The sequence below is a fragment of the Lethenteron reissneri genome, chromosome 31, assembly GCF_015708825.2.
Source record: "Lethenteron reissneri isolate LAM-NWPU_2019-01 chromosome 31, ASM1570882v1, whole genome shotgun sequence".
Taxonomy (NCBI): domain Eukaryota; kingdom Metazoa; phylum Chordata; class Hyperoartia; order Petromyzontiformes; family Petromyzontidae; genus Lethenteron; species Lethenteron reissneri.
The window spans coordinates 10,651,154-10,666,645 of record NC_083809.1 but is presented as its reverse complement, the minus strand read 5'-3'; the positions used below and the strand labels follow the sequence as shown (position 1 = coordinate 10,666,645).

The 15,492-nt window shown below is 53.2% G+C and overlaps 1 protein-coding gene across 1 annotated transcript in view; it reads left to right on the top strand.

Moving 5' to 3' along the window:
- The window catches only part of TSPEAR (thrombospondin type laminin G domain and EAR repeats), a 45,657-nt gene that overhangs the window by 19,132 nt on the left and 11,033 nt on the right, over window positions 1-15,492 (top strand). Inside the window, exons 3-10 of the mRNA XM_061563509.1 lie at window positions 1,361-1,608; window positions 2,378-2,468; window positions 5,138-5,285; window positions 8,188-8,319; window positions 9,248-9,480; window positions 10,468-10,654; window positions 12,162-12,391; window positions 15,020-15,204. Coding sequence (XP_061419493.1) covers window positions 1,361-1,608; window positions 2,378-2,468; window positions 5,138-5,285; window positions 8,188-8,319; window positions 9,248-9,480; window positions 10,468-10,654; window positions 12,162-12,391; window positions 15,020-15,204 — 1,454 coding nt within the window. The remainder of the gene's footprint in view (window positions 1-1,360; window positions 1,609-2,377; window positions 2,469-5,137; window positions 5,286-8,187; window positions 8,320-9,247; window positions 9,481-10,467; window positions 10,655-12,161; window positions 12,392-15,019; window positions 15,205-15,492) is intronic.

The window sequence follows — 15,492 nt, the reverse complement described above, 5'->3', positions numbered from 1 at the left end:
GAGTCGACTTAAGGGAGGCCCAGGACCGGTTCAGATAAACGTCACTGGTGTTGGCCGTGAGCGGGGATCGAACTCGATTCGTAGCGCAGCACGCTAACCACTTCAGCTCAAACGGAGCAAAGACAAAGATCCCCCCTATAGCCTTAACGTACTGTTTGGGCAAGTGCTGTTAGCGAGCAGACACACACGGGTGATGGGGAGATTACAGCCGCTGTATTTTAGTGCTGTCGCGTGCAATCACAGGGCGTCTGCGTCTCCTCCACATGAAGAGTTCTGTTATTGTAGATAAACACTAATCATGGAAGAAAAAAAGATGAAACGCAGCCGAGGATAGTGCGCGTGTAGACAGAATTCTTAACCCACAGTTACAAAACTGCGAGTTCAGATTGCGGTCAGCGGGTTCACTCAGCCCATCGTGTCACCAGGCGCCACGGTGGCGGGATGTCAACTACCCTGCCTGGTATGCAGGAGGTCGTGGGTTCGATCCCGATCCCGACCCTGACGCCTGCTGTATATTTGGAGTTTGAGTCTCTCTCTCCCCGTGATTGCGTTGATTTTTTTTTCCGGGTCCTCCGGTTTTTCCCTCCACATTTACAAACCTGGTTTAGAATATTTTGCCCGCTTTGCATTTCCGCACGATGAGCCACTTCGTTGAGCTATCATTTGTGACCAGGTCGCCTCTGAAAAAGAGCTACACAGCTGAGTGGGTCTTACCTGGTGAAGTAAAAAATAGTTTTATATATTCTTTGGGTCTTTCGGTGAAGTCACGTTGCGATCGAAACGTCGTAGTTTTTAGTTATTTTCTTTGAACCTATCTACGTGACTTTACCGAAAGACCCAAAGAATATGAATTCCTGCAGTCACGAAAGCTTTGAGTCAAACATAGTTTTAGTTTATATAAACGAGTTCTACTTCGTGCGAAGCCACCAGTGTCTCCAGCAACAGAAACGTGCCATTCCCACCGCCAAGTCCCACTCGCGTAGAGGCGAGCAACAGCACATTGCTCAATCGAGCCGGGAGACGCAGCAACAGCAACAACAGCAGCAGCAGCAAGACTCGAATCGGTTCTGAACGAGGACCCACTTTACGCACGGCTTGAGTCAGTGGTGCCGGCGAGGTTGGCAAGCCCCCCACGTCCGCCCCCCCCCCCCCCATCAGGTGCAAAATAAATTAAAACGAGGCCGCTTGTCCAATGTCACCCCACTCCTTAGCCCGGCACCCGGGCACCCCCCTAGCACCCTCGGCTGCGCACCGCGAAGCTGCGCCACTCGCTTGAAACTTAACCCTCGATCGTTTGTTTGTTTCCATGTTTGGGCCTGGCCCTCATGGCGTCTCGCGCGTGCGCACCGGCGGGTCCCAGACGTCGCAGGCGCGGCAGACGCTGCTGGCCGTGGTGCACGAGGGGACGGGGGCGGTGCGCCTGGCGCTGCACGTGTCGCCCACCAAGCTGCTGTTCGAGTTCTCGCCGGGGGGCGCCGGCGGTACAGGGCGCCACCTCGTCTCGTTCGCCGGCGTGCGCGTCCTCGACGCCGCGTGGCACACGCTCGTGATGAGCGTCGCCGGCGACGGAGCCACCCTGGCCGTGGACTGCGGGGTCCCCGTGCTCGCGTCAGTAGCGTGCGATGCGCGCCCACCCCCTCCCTCCCCTCCCCTCCCCTTGCCCCCACCCCCCGTCATTTTCATTCTCGTCAACAAGATCATCATCGACTTCAAAGTTTTGTGACTGCAGGAATTCATGTTTTTTTGTGCTTTCGGTAAAGTCACGTAGATAGAAAATAATAAAAATAATAGAAACCAAAAACTCTCTCCGCCTGATGACGCCCGCTTGTGTTGCGATCGAAACGTCGTGAGTTTTAGTTTTTTATTACATTTTTATTATTATTTTTAGTTAATTATTTTCTATCTCCGTGACTTTACCGAAAGAACCAAAGAATTCGATCATCATCGTCGTCGTCATTGTCATGGTCACATCATCCACACCCATGTCAGCAGTGGACAGTGCACGCATCCCATCGTCGTCACCGTTGTCATGATCATCATCAACATTGGCACCATTGTCATCATCATTCCACCCATGCAGACGACGATAGCACACTCATCTTTCGGTGCCTGCCATCGTCGTTCACATCGTCATCACGATAATCCCACCCATCCACATGTCAGAAGTGGATGCTTAGCTACACGTGCATCCCCCATCGCCATCGTCACGTCCCCACCCATGCGCACATCAGCAAGAGCCCACGTGGAGGGTCATGCCTGCGTGGCCCGCGCCAGCCTGGCGAGAGAGGGAGGCAGGGAGCCGCTGGCAGCACCGCCTTTCCCGATGCACAACAGCAACCACGTTTGTGCCTCATCTCTGTGTGTGTGTCTGCTACAGGGAGATGGAAACCACCTTCCCGTCCCAGATGAGCGTGCACCGAGCGACCTTTTACATCGGCAATCGCCGCAGGTCGAAGGGCACGTTCACGGTAAGGAACGCTGCAAACCGCATGGCCTCACACCTGTGCTGGCTTGGCACCCATTAACATCGGGCTTGCAGACAACGCAAGTTCGTTTCCGGATTAAAAACAATAATAACTTGCAAGAGCCCGTCGCTGCGCAGGCGTGGTTTTATTTCCTTATTTGGGAGTTTACCGTTCTGCTGCACGGTCATGTTTCGTTTTGCGAACGTCCCTTTGAGAATTCCTGGACGCGCCGCGCATATTTTCTCAAGTGTAGAACTTCTTTAGCACCGTACGTGAGCAAACCAACGCTGATCGGAGATGCGTGGGAAGGACCACAAACATAACGCAAAAAACATCAGTTCTACAGAAACGCGTTGTTAATCTAGATGCTCTTAAAAAGGCGCAGACGCACGGCACCCGGACAGCAACACGGATGGGATAAAAGATGCGTTGACTCCGAGTTGCGCCCGCGGACGGGACTGACTCCTTTCTGGGCGTCCTCTCGAGTTCAGTGTCTCGCGCCGCGATGCCCCCGGCCTCCGGGGCGACCGTGGTTCCATGCTCGCGACGCGTGCCAGCGCGGCCCCGCTCTGACACAGACTCGTGAACGACTCCGAGGCAAGCTGCGTGACCTCCTCACGTTTCCCGGCCGTTAAAAGCATCGCTGCGGGCGTGAGTGACGTTTATTAGCAGCGAAATTGTCTGTTTTAGCGTGCTCCCCCATGGCGTTTTATTTTTTGTCTCCGCGGCTGCGTGTCGAAGCCTTGGACAATTGAATGATTTTAAGATGTACTCAAAAGCGGCACCGGTGACGGGCATCATCTTGATGCAACGCCTGCACATTTGACTTGGCGATGGGGAAGCCAGTAAGCGCTGTCGAAATGCTTCGTTAGGCGCAGTCACTTCACGCGTAATCCCTCCGTTGACATGGCCCACGGCCCAACCAGTTTGGCAAACATTGTCAGATGCTCGCTCCCGTGAGTGCCACGTGTTGATGAGACAACTCCACTCGAAGGCCGACAAAGTGCGAACGATAACAACACGCCACGGACGAATTAACGTGCATCATATATGTCGTTCAATTACAGTATATCTTTTTTATTCCGACATCAGCTCATCCATTCTGTCACCTCCATCATTTATCTCGTCCTTTCCTCCATCTCCCCCGCACATCTTGAGCGCCTCCCCACTCCCCCCATACTCCCTTACAATTCAGTGGCGAATGTTTTGGCGCTTGTTGTTTCATGTTGGATATGCGTGTGCTCCGATCTGAAGGTCTGTGGTGCATGACAGATAACGCGCAGTTTTCTTACATCGTTCGCCGTCGTGGAAAGACGGTGGCCACCGGATCGTGCGCGGCGCTTCCAGACGCGCTTCTGCCACTGTCTGGAACGCTCTTCCTTCCGATATTAGGAAGCCACTATGCACTTTTAAATCTAGATCGAAAGCTCATTTATTTTATAAGTGCTGTTTGTGTTCAAATTGTTGCCTTTACCCCGCACCTCCGATTAGCACGGTTGGCTACGTATGGTGCGAAAGAAGCTCAAAATATATACAAATTAGAGAGAGACCAAAGTGTGACAGGTGTCCCGTCGCCCAGGAGTCTCAAAGTGGAACATCCCTGGAGCAAAGGGTTCACTCTGCGAGCTTACCTTTCGCCCACTGATGAGAAAACAAACAGTATCCCTCACCTTCCCTTACTCAAACCAAATAACAAAAAACAATAATTGCAATCGTAAGATGTTTCAGATATCTTTACTTGGCCAACAAATATCAGCTGAAAAAGTATTACCCATGTCCCCCCCGCCCACCCCACTGGGTGGTGGTGGCGAGATGTTAACTCCTTTGCTTGGTATACAGGAGGTCGTGGGTTCGATCCCGACCTTGACACCTGTATATTTGGAGTTTGTGTGTTCTCCATGTGGTCGCGTGGATTTTTCTTCGGGTCATCTGCTTTTTCCCTCCATATTTAGAATCAACCAGGTAAGGTGCTGACTGTAGTGTTAGCCGACTCTCTGTGTTGTATTGCATTGTATTTCTAAGCTCACTAAGTTTGTTTTCTACCTGATAACGATTGCTTGTGTTGCAATCGAAACTTCGTATTCTATTATTTAATTTATTTTCTTTACACGTGACTTTACCGAAAGAACCAAAAAGTAATCAACATACGTTTAGAGTATTTGGCTGATACAAATGTCCACGTGATAAGCCACTGCACTGGGCTACTATTCGTGGCCAGGTCGCTCCTGATAAAGAGCCACGGTGGGGGCCTCACCTGGTAAAACAAATAAAAATAATAAAATAATAAAAATAAAACATAATAAAATAATTCTCACGACGTTTCGGCCACAACGCAAGCAGCCGTCCTCAGGTGAAAAACAGGTCTGTCGACAGTTTAGATGGCAGACCTGTTCTTCACCTGAGGACGGCTGCTTGCGTTGTGGCCGGAACGTCGTGAGAATTATTGTATTATGTTTTCTTTTTATTATTTTATTATTTCCCTTCTACGTGACTTTACCGAAAGAACCAAGAAGATGAATCCCTGCAGTCACGAAAGCTTTAAATCGAAATTAAAATAGTTTGCAGTTTTAGCAGTTGGCAACGTCAGCGGACATCGTGGCTTGAGGGGCGCCCGAAGTCAGCGGTCACTCACCGAGCGCGCCCTCATCCCCTTGTTTGTGTTCCCTCGCCAGGGGCTGCTGAGGCAGCTCGTGCTGCTGCCGGGCGCCGACGCCACGCACATGCTGTGCCCGAGCCCTGATCCGCAGACGGCCGCACTGCGCATCCCCCCGGCTCTCGAGCTCATCCCACCTGGGCCCCCTCGCAGCCGCACTCCCTTCGGTGAGATCGCCCCGCCCTCACCCCACCGCGCACTCACCCGGCCCTCTAAACTAAACAAAAACACATTTTTTGTACCAGGTAAGGCTCACTCAGCTATATAGCTCTTTTTTAGAAGCGACCTGGCCACAAATGATAGCTCAACGAAGTCGCTGATCATATGGAGATTTATAGCAGCAAAATATTATAAACGCGTGATGTTGATTCTAAACCTGGAGGTAAAACCCAGGGGACCCAGAGAAAAACCCACGCGACCACGGGGGAGAGAACACGCAAGCTCCAAATATACAGCAGGCGTCAAGGGTTGGGATCGAACACACGGATTTCTGCATACCAGGCGAGGTAGTTAACGAGTTGACATCTCCTCGCCACCGCGGCGCCCCACTCCCTGCCCTCTGAGAGTTGTGAAAGGAGCCGGCAGGCGTTGAGGGGTTTTCGTTGGGAAGGGTTGGGGTTCGGGCCGGAGATGCCCGGTTACCACCGGAAAACGGCGTTATCAGCAGAAGCCTTTATTCCCAGCCGCAATCAGGTAACCCCAGCGGAAAGCCCTTTATGCCAAAAGACAGGGAATATTTCCAGTTTTTTTTGAAGGGACAGAGATTCAAAGAGCGAGCGCTGATGGCAGCGGCAGATGGGAATCTCATAACTATAAACAGGTGAGCCCTGCCCTACAGCACGCCGACGGTCTCACACCCACACACACACACCAGAGACAAAGATTCCTGTGGAGGATGTTGGGACAAGTGCTGTTGGTGAGCACCTATTATGTGCCTCGAATGACACACGTGGGTGTCGTGGCTGGCACCACGTCCAGCCACCTTTGTCTCCCCATTTCTGATGTTTACGCACCTTACCAGGTTGTCGTTTTATGGCTGAGTCTACCTAGGGGAGGCCCGGGACGGGTTCAAATATTTGCCACTGTTATTGGTCGTGAGCGGGAATCAAACTCGGTTCAGCATGGGGATAGGGCAGTGCGATAACCACGACGCCACCGCTCCCGACAGACACACAACCAGATGTAGACAAAGAACAAACACACAGAGACCCCCGTATAGCCTCAACAGACTGTTGGGGCAAGTGCTGTTAGTAGGCATGTATGAAGGCTGGCACGGCACACGAGGGGGTGGGTGGCCAACACCACATCCGGCAGCCTTTGTCTCTCGAGTGGCGACGTTTACACACCGCACCAGATACTCATTTGAGGCTGAGTCGACCTAGGAAAAGCCCGGGACCGGTTCAGATAATCATCACCGGTGTTGGCCGTGAGCGGGAATCGAACTTGGGTCGTCGGGTTCGTAGCTCAGCGCGCCAACCGCTGCACCACCGCTCCCCACACACCAGACGTAGACACAGACACACACAACGCACTCGCCGTCCAACAGGCGTGTGGCTCTGACAGACTGCCCAGACAGGTTGGAAGAGGATGGTGTTTTCCACTCTTTGTCCCAACCGCACGTAATCTCTGTATTGGCACGAGGCAGTGTGTCTTCTGGAAAGATGAGATATATTCCTGTGCACAGTGCCTCCACCGCTCAGATGGGATCTATTCGACTGTCGTGTGTCTTTTGGTGAGATGGCATCTGCCCCTTCCGCAGTGAAGCGCAACTCGAGTGCTGCATCTATACGACAGCGCATAGCTTACATGCAATCGGGTTGTTGTGTTTTTGTCAACTCACGTGCTGTTATTGAAATATTACATTATCGTTGGGGGGAGGGGGATTGGGGGGGGGGCAGTGGTGTGTTGGTTAACGCACACTTCGTTCTAGAACCAGTGGTCTGATGGAAAATGATATCCGAACTGGTTCTGGGGTCTCTCTTCTCTCACCAGTCGGCACGGGATCAGTGCGATAAATTAGAAAACAAAAAACCCATTGGCTCACCCAGTTGTGGGGGGCTCTCTCCTCCAGCAACTGCCTGAGAAGTAGCTGAAATGCATGTGCGTATATGTTGAACTTCTTTCGCATCGTACGTGGCCAACCGTGCTAATCAGAGGCACTAAATCGGGAAGTGCGGCTAATCGGAGGTGCGGAAATGTCAAATTAACGTGCAGAGCATTAATGCTGTGGACGCGCGTGGAATGCTTTGCGCAGCAAAAATGCTGGCAACATGCAAACGATCTACAAAAGCTGCTTGACTTGACAATGCATTTCCACGACATCGTCTAAGTGCAGTGCGCAATGCACTACATCTCTCCAAGACTTGAGCCGTATAGTCCATTAGTCCCGTAGGGTCAGAGTGCTGTGCGCTTGGTGGCACGGACAGAGTAACGCAACGCAGAGCCCTCTTCACGGGGCGCGCAAGCAGCGTGGATGAGAGTCCCCGCTCGCATTGCAGCAAAGTGCTGCAATGCGAGCAGGCGGGCCGGCGGGCTGGGAACGATGGGTTAACGTACCACTATTTAAGATTTTTTAAAATTTTACTAGGTAAAGCCCACTGAGCTATATAGCGCTTATTCAGAAGTGACCTGGCCACAAATGATAGCCCAACGAAGCGGCTTATCGTCTGAGCATTTATAGCAGCCGAAAGAAAATCCCCGAACGCGTGATGTTGCTTCTCAAAGTGTAGGGGGGGGGGGGGAAGAAAGAACCCGGAGGACACGTCAACGGGGCGAACCGCTCGCGGAGCCCAGGGGCCGCGCTCGCGCGCCGCGTGCGTAGGACAACGCGCGAGGAATGCGTGTCATCGCCAATATCCACTACATTTCCTCCTCGGCAGATGTTTTCCGCGTTTGGCAACGGGCAGCCACGGCCGCCCCCCCCCCCTGCCCTCCCCCTCCCCCCCTCCCCCCTTCTCTCCACTTGCCGTTGAAACCTCGGCATGCTCGCGCTCGGGCCGCGGTCTCCGCGCCGCCACGCGTTGCTTCACGTCCTCTCCCTTGTGCTCGTCGGCGCCCTGCGACCGCCAGAGACGGACCTCCGCATCACCCTGGGAGGGACGCCCCGCTGCGACGGCGGCTTCGCCGGCAGGGTCTGGTTCGACGCGAAGAAGAAATCCCTGCGTCTGTGCAACGGCACCCACTGGGCGTCCTTGTTCCGAGGTGACCGCTCGCGAGGAGCACGCGCACCTAGACACGGCCACGCTGCGGCCCGCGCGACGCTCGCGGGCCGACGCGTAACCCCTGCAGATGCGAAACGAACTCGGGGCAGCTTCAAGGGCTTGGCCGTGTGAGAGCGTGCGTGGTTTGTGCGGTCCGTCACACGTCTTGCTAAACCGCCGCACGTACCCGCGCGGCTCCACGAGCCGTTGCTCTTGACGCCTGGTTGTGTAAGCGTTGTTCGTTATGAAAACTTTCCGGCGTTATTATTATTATAAAAAAAAATTTGAGGACAGTGATCTCAGGTAAATATGAGATATTTTCGGATAATATGTTTGAGCCGATGTGGTGTCTGTGGCTCGTTGGTTGAATGTGAATCTCTCTCGGTGAGAGCTCCATTTCTGTCCGACTTTTGGCATACATTTACCAATGGCTCCATCACCGTTCATGGTGGGGAGGGGCGGGGGGTGGGGAGAGCCAAAGGGACGTGTTTTTTTTTTACCATTTCCAACAAGATGTCAATCTAGAGCGAGGGGTCGGAAACCAAAATAACAAGCGGAGCCATTTGTTTTGGGGGCGAATTCGGTAACAACAAACCCACCCCGCCTAAAAAAATATTTCAAGAACGTTCAATGTGCACGTGAATGCGCGACTGTGGTGGTTCTTTACTAAAGAGCGGTCACGAAGGCGGTCCCCTAAAGAGCCGCGTGCATGCGGCTCCGGAGCCGCAGGTTGCCGACCCCCTGATCTAGAACAAAAAATGTAAAACTCCGAAAACAGCATGAATTTAAAACGTATTACGACGTGAATAAAGCATTGATACAGTAATATAACCGTGAATGTGAGCTACACACTGCATGTGCGTCGACGCTGCGTTGGTCTCGGGGCGAACTGACTGCCATAACCGTTTGGCATGTTTTATTCGGGCCAGCTGGGGAGAGACTCAATTACATTGACGACCACCAGAACCTGGTGGCCAACTCGGGGACGCGGGACATTGAGGTGTTTGAGATCAAGAACGTCGGCGTGTTTGCCGCCGTGGCGAGCGACGACGCCAATGCGGGCTCCATCATCTTCAAGTGGAGCAACGGAACTTTCCAGACCTACCAGGTCATCCAGACCAACAAGGCGGAGAAGTGGGAGTTCTTCACGATCGCTAAAGACGTGCGTCTGCTTTTGGCTTTGCCGGTTATTTCCCCCCGATGTATTGCTGCGTCGTTACCAGGTCTCTTCGCAGGGCCTTTTCTGCCACGGTGGCTAGGAAATGTTAACTACCTCGCCTGGTATATAGGAGGTCGTGAGTTCGATCCCGACCCTGATGCCTGCTGTATATTTGGAGTTTGCATGTTCTCCCCCCCCCCGTTGTCATATGGATTTTTTTCCGGGTGCTCCAGTTTTTCCCCCCACATTCACAATCATGCGTTCAGAGTGTTTGGCTGCTATAAATGACCACGTTATAAGCCGCTTTATTGGGCTATTAATTGTGGCCAGGTCGCTTCTGAAAAAGAGCGATATAGTTCGGTGAGAATTACCTGGTAAATTAGAAGAAAAAATTTGTTCAGTTTAAAATAGTTTGTGTCCAACTAAAGGGATACTGCCGGAGACCCGGTTGAGGATCGCTGACCCACATGACAGGAGAATGTCAAATATGGCCCTCTGGGCGAGGAGTGGATCTTCTCTTGCCCCACTCGTCAGGATATCTGCGGCTGTACGAGGCTGAGGCCGGGGGGGGGGGGGGTGGGGACCACAGGTCCTCGTGGCTTGTCATCAGATCGACCGCTACTGTCGAGACTCGGGATGAGAAGGAAGATCGCTTCGGAGGGGGAGGGTGGAGCGGGGGGGGGGGGGGGGTGCTTTGCCAGGAGGGACCCTGGGGGGTTCGAGCCTCAGGGTGGATGCTCCCATTTGACTTGCGGTGCTTCCCGCACAGTCACCAGCCCCCTCCATCAGCACACCGCGATCGCTCCCCTCGCGATGCTCACTCGGCTGAGCGAGCGCCGTTGCAGGGTTTAGAGATTTGAGCTGCCACCTGCGGTGTTCTCGGCTAGAGATTGAACCTGGGTCACGGGGACAATCAGCACGGTGCACAAAACCACTGATACGCACGCGTACAGACGCACGTGAGATCCACGCGTGTGCTTCATGTGACAGTCGTACCTGGCCGTCGCCAACCTGGGCAGCGACGCGAGCGGGCAGGAGTTCTCGGTGGTGTACAAGTGGAACCGGCGCCAGCGCCTCTTCGTGCCGTACCAGCGCATCGTCACGCACAGCGCCCGCGACTGGGAATCGTTTCGCATCGGCGGGGAGACCTACTTGGCAGTGGCCAACCACGCGAAAGGTGCCCTGCTTTGCTGCACACACACACGCTAGTACCTCTATCCAGAACTAACATTTTGAAAAAAATATTTTACCAGGTAAGGCCCACTGAGCTATGTAGCTATTCTTTCAGAAACGACCTGGCCACAAATGATAGCTCAATGAGGTGGCTTATCAAGTGCAAATTTACAGCAGCCAAATAGACTCTAAAAGCGTGTTTCTAAATGTGGAGGGAAAAACCGGAGGACCCGGAGGAAAATCCACTCGACCACGGGGAGAACGCGCAACTTCCAAATATACAGCAGGCGTCAGGGTCGGGATCGAACCCACAACCTCCTGCATAGCAGGCGAGGTAGTTAACATCTCGCCACTATGGCACAGCGTGAGTCAACCGCTATTCTCCACTAACTAGCGGTGATGTGACCACGGTAAATTGTGGCCAGGCTCGGTGGAAAATAAATACACATACACGGCCGCCTTTGTCTCCAAGGGGGCGATGTTTACACACCACACTAGGTACTCATTTGAGGCTATCGAAATGCCTAATTTCGATTGGATCATTGGGGTTTATTAGTAATGAATCGGCATTTTGCGACCCCCACTGCCACGTTGTAGCATATTATTACGTGCCAGGGACTCTATGAGACGATAGGACAATCGTCTGAGTCCATAATTGCCAATAAGTAACGGCAAGGCAGTTATAAGTGACTCACAGAATTGTGCACAGTTGCGTATACAGTACACGACTTTCCCGAAGGCATTCACCTTCAGCGAGCGCGATGCCGATCACACAACGCGGTTCGAAATCGACCCTCGATCAATGGCTGCGCTATCGCCGCACACGCGTCGAATAAAAAGCAAGGGACAAGTCCTTACTTACTAACAACTCCTTACTTACTAACAACTCCTCTATCATTTTTAATTGTTGGAAGGATTGCCCCCCCGACCTGAAAATCCTGGCTCCACCATTGGCTGAGTCGACCACGGGGAGGCCCAGGATTGTTTATATATTTTCGTAACTGGTGTTGGCCATGAGCGGGAATTGAACCTGTGTTTGTAGTGCAGTGAAACCACTCTCCACGGCTTAAAGGAGAGTGACTGGCTTTGGCTTTGGCCAGTCACTCACTCACACACTCACACCCACTGCCATAGAGCATCATGAACACGGAAAAATAAAATCTATGGGAAGCCAGCCCGTGCCATCTCATGGGTCCAGAAACCCAGAGATGCCAGGCGCTGCCCACTTTGTGCCCAGCCAGCAGTCATTAAATCCATGAAAATTAAATGAGAGACCATTACAACTGCGCTGTTGCCCGTGTTGTATCATTCCCCACTTGGCGAAGCCAGCGTAGTCCGTGGTCAGGCTTGCCAACGACGTTCGGCTACAGCTGATATCTCCCGTCACCTCCTTGGGCCAGCAGTGTGCTCACGATATAACGGACAGCAAATGCAAAACCTGACGATTAAAACTGATCGTGTGTTTTTTTTCAACAACAAAAAAAGTAACCGTCGCGCGATGACGCCCGCAGACCAGAACCTCCTGACGGACAGCGTCATCTACAAGTGGAACTGCCACGAGCGGCGCTTCGACGAGTTCCAGCGCGTGCCCACGGCCGGCGCCTACGACTGGGAGTTCTTCCGCGTCGGGGCCTTCTCCTTCCTGGCCGTGGCCAACACCTACGACGGCGCCTCCACGCGCGTCGAGTCGCGCGTCTACGTGCTCCAGACCGGCAGCTTCGTCTTCTTTCAGGCCATCGAGGTAGCCGGCCCCGTCACGTCGTCCCTGTCGCCGCCGGGTTTGCGCTGCCGCTCCGCGCCACCCCAGAGTCCACCCCCACTGTGCCTTGGGGCCTCGTATCAGGACGGCGCAGGTGGCGAGATGTTTACTACTCCGCCTGGTATACAGGAGGTCGTATAGATCCCGATCCTGACGATGCCTGCTCTATATTTGGAGTTTGCGTGTTCTCTCTCCCCACGGTCGCGTGGATTTTTCTCCGGGTCCCCCGGTTTTTCCCTCCACATTTAGAATCAAAATGTGCGTAGAGTATTTGGCTGTTATAAATTTGCACGCGATAAGCCACTTCGTTGAGCTATTATTTGGGGCCAGGTCGCTTCTGAAAACGACCTATATAGCTCAGTGGTCCAAACCTGGTAAAATAAAATAAAAAAGTTTCGTTCAAGTATCTCTACAACGGGCAGCAGAATTAATTCTCATGAAGCTGCTGAATTAATAAAATGGGGCCATACAGGTTCATTCTCTACTTGGTGGTGAAACTGCACTGGGGCCCAGACGCCAGGCTGCGCAGTGAGTAGCCAATCTGACAGGGCGACCCCATTGCATTCCATGCACCGGGCCATATCTATGTATGTTGAACTTTTTTCGCACCGCACGTAGCCACCCGTGCTAATCGAAGGTGCGCACATGGCCTACGTCAATCACACTACGCCGCAGCATTAGATGTAACTCACCACGTGGTACGCTACGTATTGCCGTACGTGTTTCACTGCGTCCAGCTTTTGCGCGTATCGGCTCTCTGCGATTGGACTCGAGAGTAAAGTGTCGTCAGCCTGTGCGCGCGTACAATTATGACGAACTTATCTTGAGTGCGGGAGGGCGCGTGGATCCCCCTCTTTATCTCTATCTCTACGGAGCCCTCGCATGCTACCAAATGTCTACAGTAACTTCTGAGGTTGCCTCCGGCTATCCGGCATCTCGGCTGTTATCACACGCTTATCTTATCTTTGGCACCTCCACGTGTGTATCTTTCATGTCTTTTGCCCGAGCGCACGCCTCTGCACGAAAGGCCTTTCAACTCCTGACAGCGACCACCACCATCAGGGCCTCTAGAAACCCGCAACAAGGCACCGGGGTTGTGGCATACGAAGCATCGCGGTTTGTAGGTTCCGGCACTCTGAACACAGCCGGTGCAGTTTGTGCGCACTGACACACTCCGTGTGAGCGTGTTCCCCACTCGCAAAAGCAAATCAGTCTAAACTTGTGTCTAATTGTGCTTTTACATAACAGAGGGGGGGCGGGGGGGGGGGGGTTTCGTTGGATTAGATCACGTAAAAATAAATGTGTCATTAAACTCGCCGCCACCCGACACAGCCAATCAGTAAAGTTTGTCACGTAAACAAAACGTGAAAATTAGTTACTAGTTCAGCACACAGGTGTGTTGGAGAATAAACCCACAGCATTTATAATTAATCAGGCGATCTAACCAAACAAAACACCTCTATTATGGATGATATTGAGTCGCTAAACCCTTCATGTTAAATAGTACTTTTGAGGATTTTTTTTCTTGATTCTGACCTCTAGCCGAACCCAAGAGAAAGGGAACGCTGTTAAACACAATGACATAGCGGCGACGTTGAGAATCAAAACGTGGAAGGGTTGCACAAAGGTGCCGTGTACAGTGACCCTAGCCGCCCGTTGCCAGTGTAGCTGCCTCCCAGTCATAGGGGTAGATCGTTTGTCGGGGCCCCTAGGCAAGTGGCAGTGGTGTAAACTGCGCTGATTGGCTTATTGTCTTGCCCGCTGACAGGATAGATTGCCCCCCCCGGTTGGCTGCTTCTGGGGCCCCCTGTGTTATGCCGCACTCTGCTTGCGATGGCGGAGGTCACATCTCAGCTGTGTGGCGGCGGTGATATCTGCCAGAAGGAAGGGATGGGTTTTGCAAGATGAGCTGTGTCTCAATGGGATGAAGAGGGTGGCACATGAGGGGCAGTGTTCATTAGGGGGGCACGGTCTCTCATAGAGCCTCCCCCATGGAAACACTACGAGAGAAGCGGAGTCGCTCATTGCTCATTTGGGTTGGTTGAGTCTCGTGTCTCGAAGCTCGACATGGTGGGGGGATTTGTTGGCAGGTTCAGCAGATGTTGAGCGAGCGAGTGAGTCAGAGAGTGACTGAGCGAGCAAATGAGTGATTGAGTGAACAAGTGAGTGAGAAAGTGAGTATGTGAGCGACTGAGTGTGTGAGGGAGTGAGTGAGCAAGTTAGTGAGCGAGTAGAGCGAGTAAGTGAGTAAGCGAGCGAGTGAGTGTGTGAGTGAGAAAGCGAGTGTGAGAGCGAGTGGACTTGTGCATGAGTGTGTGAATGAGTGAGTGAGTGTGCAAGCAAGTGAATATGAGAGTGAGTGAGTGAGCAAGTTAGTGAGTGTGTGTGGGAGCGAGCAAATGAGTGAGCTCGCGAGTGAGTGAACGAGTGAGTGAGTGAGCGAGTGAGTTAACGAGTGAGTGAGTGCGTGAGGGAGCGAGTGAGTGAGTGAGCGAGCGATGCGTGAAGGGAGGATACTCACCCATACAGGTTCAGCGGGATGTCCGCCACCTCGGTCGCGACCCATGTCCCGTGGTGCAGAGGCCGTGATGTCCGCTTGTCCGCCCGCAGACGTGCGGTGCCACCGACTGGGAGGCGTTCACGATCGAGGGCAGGACGTTCCTGGCCGTGGCCAACGGCGTCAACTTCGGGCCCCACATCATGAACACGAGCGAGTACGCCATCAACTCGACAATCTACGAGCTCAACGTGGCCGAGCTCATGTTCGTCAAGTTCCAGGACATCCTCACCTACAGGTGAACCCGCGCCGGGCGTGTGCTCCGCTACCCCCGCCAGACGCCTCGACGGCTGGCGGGACCGCACATGTCCACGAGCCTCCGGCACCTTTTAATAAAGCGGCAAATCACCGCGGCGAAAATTAGAGGCCTGGCAAGCGGAAAATAGCGCGTAATCCGCTAATTTCATGAAGCCCGAACGCAACCGACTCAGAGCCACCGGCCAAACGTGACCCCGGCTCCCGGTCTACCTGAATCACGTGCCTAGCTTCAACGCCTTCAGGGGGACAAGTAAACGCGGATACGACG